Source organism: Vigna umbellata, chromosome 10 (assembly GCF_029865625.1).
Source record: "Vigna umbellata cultivar VRB3 chromosome 10, Vumbellata_1.0, whole genome shotgun sequence".
Classification (NCBI taxonomy): Eukaryota; Viridiplantae; Streptophyta; class Magnoliopsida; order Fabales; family Fabaceae; genus Vigna; species Vigna umbellata.
This window is the reverse complement of record NC_142174.1, coordinates 1,671,761-1,685,231: the sequence shown is the minus strand read 5'-3', so window position 1 is coordinate 1,685,231 and position 13,471 is coordinate 1,671,761. Positions and strand designations below refer to the sequence as shown.

The window sequence follows — 13,471 nt, the reverse complement described above, 5'->3', positions numbered from 1 at the left end:
AGTTTTTTAGCAAAAGGTATTTTTTTATCTGTTATTTCTTAAATTTCAAGATAAAATATTCCTTTTTCAATTATACATTTAATTCAATTAATGTGAATAGGAAAAATAAGTTATGATAACATAGAAAAAAAATATAATGACATATACACTGAAATAAGAGTATTAAAAATGTATACACACTTTCTGTACTTCTGTACAGTAATATTTTAAGGTTCTTATATTCACAGAAAATATTTGATTATTCATTTTTAATAAATTAATTATTATAGTCCTTTCAGTTTTCTCTATCCAAATGTATAATAAAAATAAAAATATGGTATAATTAAAGAAACACATTATCTTAAAATTTTAAAAATAACATTCTTTTTTTCAAACCCATTCTTTTATTATGCACCCATATAAATATTAAAATTCCAACTTTACCCTTCAATTTAAACTTTTTTTCTTTCTTAACTAAGTTCTGAATTCATAATTTTCAAAGCATATTAATCAATATTATATTATTTTTTAAAATAGTAATATAAAAGTTATTCATAATTTTTTAAAGAATAATTTTTAAATTGTGCAAAATTATACTTCTAAATTATACAATTCATAAATATTTCCTATTACACAATTTAAAAAATATTATTGACATAGAATCGAAATGGTTTTAAATTACATAACTTTTTTTATGTAATAAATAATTTTTGAATTGTACAAGTTACATAAATAAATTCCAACAAGAAAGGAGTAGGGCGACAAAGGTGATACCAAAGGGACAGTTTTGTCTTTTGCACACCCCATGGAGGTGCATGGAGAAAATCGTGGGGGTGCAAAACGAAATTGCCAACAAGATCAAAAAATGAATCATGCAAACTTCAAGCATAACAATGTGCAAGAAAATATAGGACAAAACAGAGAGAGTTTTTAAGGTTTTATGCAGCATATGTCTGAAATCACTTCAAAGTTTAATCAACTGTCGCATAGTTCAAAGCATAAAAAAGTTCTGAAACCAAAGTGATTTTTTCTTTTCTTTGTCATCCCATTAACAAATGGACTTTCTTGATTTGGGTTAGACACTGTGCACTTAAGGCCCAGTCAACCTTTGGCCCATCAGACTGAAAGCTTAAGCTGAAAGATTGTATGCGTGGCATTTGTGCAACGTGAGGAGAACGCGGAGAGAGAAATGTCGGAAGCTTTCTCTGGTGGAAGGGAGCGAGTGAGGCGAACCTTGGAGGCCGGAGGAGCTCCGATACAGCGGCGGAGACTCACGGTGCAGAAGACAAAAATGCAGATCTTGAAACGGTGAGTAAGAAAAACTTCTTCTTTTATTATTTGAGTATATATTCAAAGTACATAGATGTATGTTCTCATCAAACGGGAAAGGGGAAAGGGACTCAGTATATATAGAGTCCTAGAAAGGGAAAAAGGGAAAGAAAAACAACCGCAATTAATTACAAAACAGACATTAACTGTTTTGGTCAAAAACAGTTAAGAGAATCGAAAGATTCTCAATACCCTCCCCTCAAGCTGGACTATGTATATTGACCAGTCCAAGCTTGGGAATGATATGTTTGAAGTTGACGCGATGCGGAAATTTGGTGAAGACGTCGGCCAGCTGTTCATCGGATCGTACAGGGAGAAGATGCAGTAGCCCTTCCTGGATCTTTTCACGAACAACGTGACAATCAAGCTCAATGTGCTTGGTCCGTTCGTGAAAGCTCTGGTTATGAGCAATGTGGCGAGCAGACTTGTTGTCACAATATAGGATAGGCACTCCAGATTCTTCAATTTGAAGGTCTTTAAGCAAATAGTGGAGCCACTGTATTTCACATACAGTAGCAGCTAGAGCTCGGTATTCGGCCTCAGTGGATGATCTGGAAACAGTCTTCTGTTTCTTAGACTTCCAGGAAATGAGAGATGTCCCAATGAAAACACAAAATCCTGTAGTTGATCTTCTAGTGTTAGGACAGCTAGCCCAATCAGAGTCACTGAAACTTTTCAGGTGCATAGGAGAGTCAGCGGCGAAAAACAATCCTTCATTAGGAGTAGATTTGAGGTATCTGAGCACATGCTGAGCAGCTCTATAATGGTGTTCTGTAGGAAATTGCATAAATTGGCTTAGTAAGTTAATAGTATAGCATAGGTCAGGTCTAGTGTTGGTAAGGTAGAGTAACTTCCCTATCAATCTTCTGTAGGGTCCAGGGTCATCAAGTTGGCTGTCCAATTTGTATAATGGACTAGTGTCTCTGAGAAAGGGAGTAGTAGAGGGTTTGCATCCCTCCATTCCTGTTTCTTCAAGAATGTCTAAAGTATATTTTCTCTGGCACAAGTGAATTCCCTTTTTAGACCTAGCCACTTCAAGGCCGAGAAAGTACTTGAGTTCACCAAGATCTTTTATGCGAAATTTATTATGTAGAAGCTCTTTGATAGAATTGATTTCTTCCAAGGAATTTCCTGCCAACACAATGTCATCCACATAGACAAGAAGTGCAGTGAAAGATGTACCAATTCGTTTAGTGAATAATGAGTGATCAGACTTAGACTGTTTATATTTAACAGAGATTAGATAAGAGGACAATTTTTCAAACCATTGTCTGCTTGCTTGCTTTAAGCCATATAAGGATTTAGTTAATTTGCAAACCTGTCCCTTTGTATGAGTACTTAGTCCTGGAGGAGGTTGCATATAAATTTCTTCATTGAGGTCACCATGAAGAAACGCATTGTCCACATCCAATTGGTGTAAGAACCAATTACTTGAAGCAGCTATGGCTATTAAAAGTCTGACAGTGGTGAGTTTTGCAACAGGAGAAAAAGTGTCTAGATAATCTATTCCTTCTTGTTGGGTATACCCTTTTGCCACCAACCTAGCCTTATACCTTTCAATGCTTCCATCAGCTCTAAATTTTGTTTTGTATACCCACTTGCATCCTATAGGAGTTTTTCCAGATGGTAGTTGAGTTAAAACCCAAGTATTGTTGTCCTGCAAGGCTTTAATTTCTCTCTGCATAGCTTCTATCCATTCCTTCTTGTCTTTAGCTTCATTGTAGGTCCGAGGCTCCTTATTTTCAGTAACAGCCATGATATATTTGGTGTGTTTCTCTGACAAGTTATCACAACATAGAAGATTAGCTATCGGATAGGGAGTTTTAAAACTATTTTTAACAGTCAAGGATTGATTCACCTGGTGGATGTAATCTTCTAGATAGGCAGGAGTCCTTCTAATCCTTTCTGGTCTTCTGTATCTGTAGTTTTCCTGACTGTTGTTTGTGACAGTAGGATTCTGCAGTTCTTCCTCTTGATTAATTCCTTCTTGCTCATCAGAGTGCTCTTCATCAGTAGGATAGTAATCTTTGGATAAATCAGTTAAGAACTCATCTTCATCCTTCTCATTGTCTATGCTTTGCTGATTACCTGGAAGGTTCTTATAGGGCAGCACTTCTTCATAGAACACGACATTTCTGCTAACCAAGAGTTCTTTGGTATTTATGTCTAAAACAATATAGCCTTTAACACCACTTTTATATCCTAGGAATACTCCTTTTCTAGCCCTAGGATCCAACTTGTTTCTATTATTTTCAAGTGTAGAAGCAAAACATAAACATCCAAAGACTTTGAGATCTAAGTAGGCAGGTGGTAGATTGTAGAGTATATCATGAGGAGTTTTATGTCCTAGAGTTAAAGAAGGCAGTCTATTTATCAAGTATACAGCATGTCCAATAGCATAAGACCAGTAAACTTTAGGTATGTTGGAATGAAACATAAGACTTCGTGTCACATTGAGTATATGTTGATGCTTTCTTTCAACTACAGAATTTTGTTCAGGTGTCTCAACACAACTTTTCTGATGAACAATTCCATGCATATCATAGAAACTGACACAGTTAAATTCTGGTCCATTGTCAGACCTAATGATTTTTATCATTTTGTTAAACTGATTCTTGACTTTAATGACAAAACTCTGTAGTAAGGTTTTGGTTTGTCCTTTATTACTCATTAGAAAAATCCATGTGTGCCTGCTGTAATCATCAACTATACTAAGAAAATATCTATGCCCATGAACAGAAATAGTGTTTAATGGCCCCCAAATATCACAATGAATAAGCTCAAAACATTCAGTAGTAACAGATAAGCTTTTTGTAAAAGGCAACTTATGTTGTTTAGCATAGTGGCAAGTATCACAGACAATATCAGTATTAGTCTTAACATAAGGGAACATTTCACATATATGTTTAACAACATGCTGTCCAGGATGTCCTAGTCTAAGATGCCACAGATTCACATCAGTCTTTTTAAAAGAAAAGGCAGTCTTTGAAATATCCCTCTGTTCTGGCTTAGAGAATTCTTGTAAGTAATAGAGACCATTCCATGGTTTAGCATATCCAATCGTCTTCAATGAACGATTCTTCCTTATCTGACATTCCTCAAAAGAAAAAGTTAGATTGCAATCCAAGTCTTTGATGAGACTTTGGACAGAGATAAGATTGAAACAAAAATTAGGTATGTAAAGGACATTGAAAATGATAAAATTCTCAGCAAACTTGACAGTTCCAGCATATTCAGCAGTGATGGTAGTTTTATTTGGTAATTTTATAGATATGGGTTTAATTTTGTGAAAAGCAATAAAATTGGATTGGTCATGTGTAACATGGTCAGTAGCTCCTGTGTCAATAACCCAGGAAGAATTACCTGGTTTATTCTCAGTCTCCTTCCTCTGAACTTGATTAATTTTGTGAATGGATGAGCCTTCAGTGTTGTCAATCATTTTTAGAAGTTTCTGCATCTGTTCTGGCGTGAAAGGATTGGCATTACTGTTGCTGCTGGTCTGTTGTTGCATCTTCAAATTGTTTTCAGAATCAGTATTGCTTTGACTAACATTAACAGAATTCCAATCATTCTTCCTTTCTTCTTTCTTGTACCATGGGGGATATCCGTGCTTAGAATAGCACTCATCAACAGTGTGATTCATCTTATTACAATAAGAGCATTGCTTTCCATAATTCTGATTTCTGCCTCTACCTCTGCCTTGTCCACGAGTTCCAGCAAAACGTCCTTGGCTTTTCCAGTTTTGTTCAGGTTTCCCGTTTTTATCAGCAACATTTGCCAGAATTTTTGTTTCTGTAGTACCTTGCTTTTCTTGTCTTTCTTGTTGAATAACCAAAGAGAAGACACGGTTAATATTGGGTAAAGGATCCATCAGGAGGATCTGCGTTTTAACAGTACTGTAGGAATCATTCAATCCTTTCAAGAAGCAAATAACATGTTCCATTTCCCTGTATTTCAACATAATCTTGGACATGTCACAGTTGCATGGATTTTCACAGTGCAAACAGGGAGGGTCTTAAAGATTCTAATTCTTCCCATAATATCTTTAGATCAGTGAAAATTGGCTGATTCCCGTTCCCCTTGCTTAATTGAGTGTATGTCCTGTAATAAATCTGAGATTTGAAATAATCTCCTTTGGAAAACCTCTCCTTAAGCTCCTCCCATAATTCCTTGGCTTCTTCAACATAGATGACGCTCTCAGCGATATGTGGAGATAAGGTCTTTGTTATCCATGATAAAATCATCATATTACATCTTTCCCAGGTGTCATAGACAGCATCAGTTTTCTGGGGTCTTTTTATGGACCCATCTATGAACTTAATTTTGTTCTTCGAAAGTAGAGCCCTCCTCATGGCTCTGCTCCAGGATGGGTAATTATTTTCGTTGAGAGTTTGCGTAATCAGAGTCAAACCTGGGTTTTCTCCCGGGTGTAGATAGAAAGGACTGGCAGGATTGGAAGACTGATCAATTGATCCATGGCAGCAAAAAAAAACTTCAAGAACCCAGCAAGAAAGACCCAAGAAAAAAAACAAGAAACCGCAGCAGTGGCAACGGAAGCAGAGCAGGTACTAGACCTGCTCTGATACCATCTTGATTTGGGTCAGACACTGTGCACTTAAGGCCCAGTCAACCTTTGGCCCATCAGACTGAAAGCTTAAGCTGAAAGATTGTATGCGTGGCATTTGTGCAACGTGAGGAGAACGCGGAGAGAGAAATGTCGGAAGCTTTCTCTGGTGGAAGGGAGCGAGTGAGGCGAACCTTGGAGGCCGGAGGAGCTCCGATACAGCGGCGGAGACTCACGGTGCAGAAGACAAAAATGCAGATCTTGAAACGGTGAGTAAGAAAAACTTTCTTTTATTATTTGAGTATATATTCAAAGTACATAGATGTATGTTCTCATCAAACGGGAAAGGGGAAAGGGACTCAGTATATATAGAGTCCTAGAAAGGGAAAAAGGGAAAGAAAAACAACCGCAATTAATTACAAAACAGACATTAACTGTTTTGGTCAAAAACAGTTAAGAGAATCGAAAGATTCTCAATAGACTTGCAAAGAGAAAACAAAAGCAAAGGGAGAGACCAAACAAGGAATAGAGTACACCATGACACTGGTCTCACCACTTAACTGAGCCAAGAATGATTTGCCTTCAATACAGCATCATAAGTTGAATGAGATTAAGCCCTTCTTCACCTGCAAAATATCAAACCTCACATCAGACATCAGACAAATTCAACAAAAAGCTCACTATACAATAACAAACAAAATTTTTCTATAAGCACTTCTGAGAGTGAAAGATTGAAATGAGTTTCTCCATAAGCTAAACTTAACATGCATAAACCAATATATAGAATTTAGCTGGTCAAAGACCAGAATTTCAACTAAACATGTCCCGAAACTTAGATGTTAAATTGAAATTTGTTTATTTATCAAATTTTGATACATTTCGATCCTTAAACTTAAAAAATGAATGAATATAGTCTTCTTCATCCAATATCTTTAATTTTCTTTTACGTGTTAAACAACGTCTAGTTGACATTTGAGTTGAAATATGTCAAACAGTGTAAACAATTCAAAAGCTAGCTTGAAACGTCATTTGACAAGTCTAAAAAATTTATGCAGGTAGATTAGAAAGACTATATCTATTAATTATTAAAATTTGGAGATCAAACTATATGGGACAAAGACAAATTCTAATTTCGTATCAAAGTTTATATATATATATATATATATATATCTTGTTTTTTCTGGTACCTAAGTGTTGCTGTATGGAAGAGGGAAGTACTATTTGAAAGCCCCAAGAGGGTCTCTCTCTTTTCCAAAGTAGTCTCCTCCCTCCTTTTTTCCATTCACTTGTGAAAGGTATAGTGCTGTAAGACAATTTCCATTATGGTAACCATTGTTGAAACTCTGAACTCTGTGCATGTCCTGAACCATGTTTGATGAGGCTAGATTCTCATTGTTGGTGAGCCTATGCAGAGTGTTAAATGAGTTTGCTGAGGGGTTTGCACCACTATTGTTGCCTTCGTCAGAAGTGACACTAGAACTGTTATTTTCAAGCTTCTTTGTGTTGAGAAAGCGACCACCATTGCCTCTTGCCCTTCTCATGGCGTGTAGGTGACGAGATTCGTGCAGGTATGGCTGTAAGAAATGAATGAAACATCTGAGGCCATGGCAATGATCAATTCCACAACAATGGCAAGAACTGAGATAAAACTATGTGAATACAAAACATTCACAAGCACCTCACCAGTAACCAGGGTGAGACAAGGTGAAACTGATACAACAAACAGGTAATTTGGATTCTTATTCTCTAGAGGGAGAAATTCACTTTAGAGAACAAAGTGATTTTGTTTAAACTTCACAGTTATTTTGTTTTTCAACTCTGTTTCATTCTAATTCTTTTGATGATAGTAGACCATTCCTCTTAGCTGCATGATCCTCTTCCTAAATAAGTTGAATATGAACCATACCTTTCTGTTTCTGATTACTTTCTTTTCAAGCTCGGCCTTAGCACGTGACTGTCTTCGCCTCAAAATACCATGATACTGCTTTGCATTGACATAAACGGCTCCTCTTCCATTTCTAGTGGCAAAGGCATTCTAGCTTGATGCATTCCATACAATGGAGGGTTTATCTAGCATCATACCAGTATCTGTTAGGACTAGCAATGAAATAGTATTGCATTTACTTGGTTCAACAAGAATATTAGAAGTCATAAAAGTCTCAGGCAAAAGAGTGAAAGAAAAGGGAGGTTGAACTTAAATTTAGATGCAGAAGTAATGCTCGTCAATGGTACACAATCATGAAAACATGTGCAAATAATTTGTTTATAAAAAGTACATACCAAAGAGAAAATGAATTACATTAAATTGCATGCTCAATTTATAAAACCAAAAACTAATATAGGTTAATATGTTTTTAATCTCTAAACTTGGACACAAACAAAATTGGAATTCGTCTCTATCCCAAAATTTGATATATCTGTTCATTCTTTAAGTTTGAAAATAAAAAATGTATTAAAGTTTGGGATAAGACAAATTTCAATTTTACGTTTAAGGAGTAAAAACATATTTAATCCACTAACATATGATTACTTAAATACTTCTAAACCATATTCAAAACAAAGAAAAGAAAAACTACTTACAAATGGTAATATCAATCCACATACAACTAGAGAGACACAAAATCATAAAATGTCGAAAAAATATTCCTTTTACTGAAAATAAACAAGCCCATTAAATAGATGGGATTTTCTCAAATACTGTACAGAAAATTGCAACTTATCATACCATAACCTGTTGCCCATAAGTAGTCAATATTTGACCATACTGTGCATCTGAATAAGGAGATGTCAAAACCTGCATCACATATTGAGGAAGCTTATAATCTTAACTTTTAAACCCTTAAAGATGTAAAAGAAATTACATAATATGGGAGATATTAAGGAGCTATAAACTCACAACTATGAATGAAAGGTTCATGCAGTGTGTGACAAAAGTTCTCTGTACCTAACTATCTTACAAAAAGTAATTTTAAAGGCCTTACAACTGAATGACCAACAAATTCTGTGTGAGGATTGGGAGCAAGGTATTTGTCCATGCTAAATGAGATTGAAGACAAGTCATGTTTGATGTTTTGGTATTCTTTACCACCTGATGCCAACAAGAAACTTATCAGTATACATTATATTCATATATAATGCTGATGCATGTGGAGATAGGCATTAAGGTGAACTCTTAATTTACCAATTAGAAGTCATTGTTTGAAACACAATTTTCTCATTTTTTTAACACAGTTAGAATCTTTTGTCAGTGAATTTCCTTTGAAAAAACTACTTGCTGTATACATGGAAGTCATTTGCTAACAACAACAAAAGCTTAATAAGTGCTGTCCAAAGCAAGAAAGGGAATCTCAATCAATTGAATCCCAATGCCAATTAGGGCAAAAGAAGGTCTTTCATTCCCTTGGATCTCTGAATTACCTCAAGAATTACACTCTTATCTGTTCAAATAGATGGTGGAAAATTACCACTAGCATGTTGGTTATTCCAAATAGTTAGAATTACAAGAGAAAAACAGGAGTTGGTTATTCCAAATAGTAACAAATAAAATTATTATGAAGCAAAAGTCTAATAAGATGCTGGCCAAAATACAGGCACCTATGATGCATGTATATATGATGCATGGATACGATACGTGTATTGGATATGACACATAATAAGATACCATAAGTGATGTATGCATATTAAAAAATGTACAAAATTCTTAAAAACATGAAAAATATATGATTGCTATTGTGTGAATATAAATTAAAATCAAATGAATTAAAGTCAAAATAAAAAATCATAAACTATTGTCATCATAAAAACATTAAAGCTTTATAATTTAGATACTTTATTGATTGATAAGTATCAGTAAATAGTAAAGTATCTCAAAATATCGGATACAGATATGCGACACAAATTGAAATATAGGTGGATCATAGACAGACACCTGTCTTATCAGTTTCAGGCAGTGAAGGAGAACCATTTAACCGATCAGCTGAAGATGATTTGGAGGCATTTTCTCCAATTGCGCGCCACCAAGGATGAAACTGAATCTGCTCACCGTAATCATCACAGTCAGGTTTTCCTGGCATCTTAGAAAATTTTTCCCTGGAACCACACAAAGATACAACAAAATTCAAAAACCATGGATGCACAAGAACATAATCAAGTTGAAAAAAGCATGCCATAAAAGAAAAAAGGATGCTCAGGATCAAATACATCTCAATCTGTTAACTCCATTACAGAGCTGGAAAAGCTTAATGATGTTGAGACTGAATTGCATGCCGTGAAAATGAATCTATAACTGAACTGAAACAATTTTGAAGATTTACCCTCCACTCAAAATCCCAGAAAGACTTGAGCTTTATCAAGTTCTGTTGTTCTTGATTAGGGATTGTAGCTAGCATGGAATCCTATACTGTAAAAGGAAAAACAAAAAAGTAATGCTATTATTGACTACCCTTTTCCATTGAAAACTCAAAATTTCCTTTCCCATGCTTTCTTCCCAACCTAACACGCATGCTGAAAACAAAATTTTCCAAACATTAATCATGAAGAAAACGAATACAAACAAACAAGCAAACAGAAAACACCCTCAAGAAAGTTAAAGTCAACTTTGAATAAAAAACTAGAGATACTGTGACTTGAGAGAACAAAGGCAGGAACTTGAGAAGAACTTACTGTGAAAAGCTTCAGTTTTCAGAATCCGAATTGCATTAAGACGAAACCCATTCTCTCTCTTTCTCTAAAGCCTGCAACCTCATCAGAGACAATGGAGCATGATGCAGTGATGAAAATGAGAATTAACTTTTACGAATAATAAGGAATAAATAAAAATAAACAATTTTTTGTTGTCGTCTAAGATGAAAATGTAAGAAATATATTTTATTTCTACTTCACGCAAAGGTCTTTGTCAGTGTCTGATGTCTCCCCTTTGGAAGAAAACTAAGAGAAAATGTAATAAAAAATGAAACCTGCGTTACCTAATTACTTGAGTGTAATGTAAGAACAATGATGTGTTGACAAAAATTGCACCTTTTCTCAATTATAGAATGAGACTTAAGAAGAAACATTGTTGAAAAGTATATCTAGCTTCATCTTCATGTTACCTAGCTCAATATAGAATATCGAATAATACTTCAATTTTTCATCTTTCATTTTTTTAAGTTTAGAACACCTATGCTTTATTACAAGTGTAAAAAGTTTTACCTTCTTATATAACTTTTATTATAATTAATCTTCATATATTATTGCAGTAAAAAGGATATTCCGTAAGAGAATAACATTGTTTATATTTTGGAGATAAAATAATAAAATAAAAAATTTGATAAAATATTATTAAAATTATAATAATTAAATTCTCACCTAACTGTGACACCTGTATATATTCCACAACGTGTTGCAATCACAAACAATGTGCATGGCCCCACCACAAAGACCCATCAACTTGTCTCCTTCCACTTATACTAAATTTAAGGTAATAATAAAAATTCATATAATTTTTTCTTGACAGTATTTTAACACAATAAATAAATAAATAAATATATATATATATATATATATATATATATATATATATATAATTTTTATTGAGTTTTAAAATATGTTAGTATAATAATAAATTAGTAAAAAAGTAATATATATCATATAAAAAATATTGTTAAAAAATTTGTGTTAGATTTTTTTTCCTAAATTTAATCAAGATTAGTATTTAGAAAACCACATCTCATGTTAGTGATGGTTTAATTACATTTTTATAATCAAATTATTAACCTTAATGAATTTTAGTAGTTAATTAGTTCCATCCATCCAATGAACATTTATATGGATAGATTATTTTGTTTCAATTATCAAAATATTTGATTTTTCACTATAAACATATTAAAAGTTATATCAATTAAAAATATGATAATTATTAATATATATATATATTTTTGAATATAAATATGAATTAAAATTTCTTATAAAAAAATTAGATAAAAGTAAAATTTTTAATTTATTATTTTAAAATTAAAAATTAAAAATTATTTTTATCCATTCAATAATTTAAATATTTGTTTGTGCTACGATAAGATGTGACTGGGTGGATTTATTTGAATAGTTTGTCTGGAGGTGAGAGAGACATGCATTTAAATATTTAATGGCAACTAACTGCAGTTGGCATAGCAGAGTTTGGAAAATGGTGAGAATTCTGTCGTTTTGTGGACAAATTGAAGGAGGGGAAGACACGTGCATGAGGCACGTGTTAGTTGCATTTCTCAACCTCTTTGATGAGTGTTGTGTTGCGTAAGCGACAAAGAAACGTGGCACCATCCTAAACTCTCTTAGCTTACTCACTCTTCACTCACAAACCTAAAGTTCAAAATTTTATATTAAAAGCCTTATTTTTTTATACCAAGATAATAATCAAATATTATTTATTATTTCTTTTTAAAGATCACCTTTTCACTGTAAATAATTTATCTGATAAAGAATAAAGGCCCAAGAATCTCTTTACCTTCAAATGTTGTTCACATTATCATGTTTGCCAAGCATGTATGTCTTTTTTTTCTTGTAACAAAAGTGAGGTTGGTTTGAGTTGTCACTACAAAATCAAAGGTATCAATTGTGGTAAAAATATTATTTTTTAAATAAATAAAAATGTAAAAAATATTGCATGAAAATATAAAATTGAAAAAGTGAATGTGAAAAATGAAAAACAAAAGATATTTTCATACCATATTAAAATTTTGTTTAATTTAATTTTATAAAACCGGAATTAATTAAAATTGAAATTAGGGACTGCGGGAAAGGCAAAATGAAGTGAAGATCATTACAAGTGAAGCTTGTTGAAAGAGAAGAAAGTCAAGCTCGTCAAAAGAGAAAGAAGTGAAGATGATGCAAAGCGCGATTTCATAAAATTAGGGATTGCAAGAATAAAAAAATTTCACAACAGTTATCGGCGGTTTACTTAAAAACTGTCGGAAATGTATTTTAAAAAATAAATAATGAAAACTTAGCTACAATTTTAAGAAAATCATCAAAAATTTACAAGGATTTCAGAAACCGTCGGAAATAAATCCTTGCAATATTACATTATTTTTGTAATGTATAATTTGATTATAGTTCTAGTCAACCTGAAATGTTGAACACACTTAAACGGCCATCACTTGATTTATACCAATACTTAAACATCACAGTGTATAACTCAACAAATTCTAGAATCACCATTCTTACTACTTCATGCTTGAACCTCCATATTTTTCTTAAGCGTCCATATTATGATTGAGAATTCATATTAAATACACGATTTTACAACTTTCAAAATAGCAAACACCATTGTCATTCATCACACTTAAGTGGTCTTTCATTGCTTGCATTCATATTGACACTTGACTAAAATTAAAGGATGCATGCAATGATAACTCATCATTTGAGCTTCAATTGAGTGTAATCTACTACTCAAACAACATAAATTCAAAGGATAAATTTCACACGTCAATAAAAAATACATTATACTAAAACTAATAAATATGCTATGTTTAAATCACCACATTGCCATTTTTTCATACATACTAATTCATCCAACCAATTATACAAATTAAACTATCTAAGCATTAATCCAAATTATTGATGCTA

General features: G+C 33.2%; 1 protein-coding gene and 1 pseudogene across 2 annotated transcripts; both read right to left on the bottom strand.

The window, feature by feature from the left end:
• Positions 1–5,300: 5,300 nt before the first annotated feature.
• On the bottom strand, positions 5,301–5,660 carry LOC148191604 (uncharacterized). The gene has a single exon (XM_088100606.1). The coding sequence runs from the start codon at positions 5,658–5,660 to the stop codon at positions 5,301–5,303; it is 360 nt and encodes a 119-aa protein (XP_087956732.1).
• A 145-nt stretch (positions 5,661–5,805) lies between these two features.
• Positions 5,806–10,683, bottom strand: LOC124834609 (nuclear transcription factor Y subunit A-9-like; annotated as a pseudogene). Its single transcript, XR_015782523.1, has 8 exons — positions 10,535–10,683; positions 10,186–10,375; positions 9,801–9,961; positions 8,854–8,960; positions 8,598–8,666; positions 7,779–7,942; positions 7,060–7,446; positions 5,806–6,498 (listed from the first exon to the last, which is right to left on the bottom strand). The product of XR_015782523.1 is annotated as a nuclear transcription factor Y subunit A-9-like (transcript).
• Between the last annotated feature and the right edge of the window lie 2,788 nt (positions 10,684–13,471).

What these genes read in the sequence shown, in the direction of transcription:
- LOC148191604 (XM_088100606.1), bottom strand. Translation starts at nt 5,660, where the DNA reads ATGAGGAGGGCTCTACTTTCGAAGAACAAAATTAAGTTCATAGATGGG.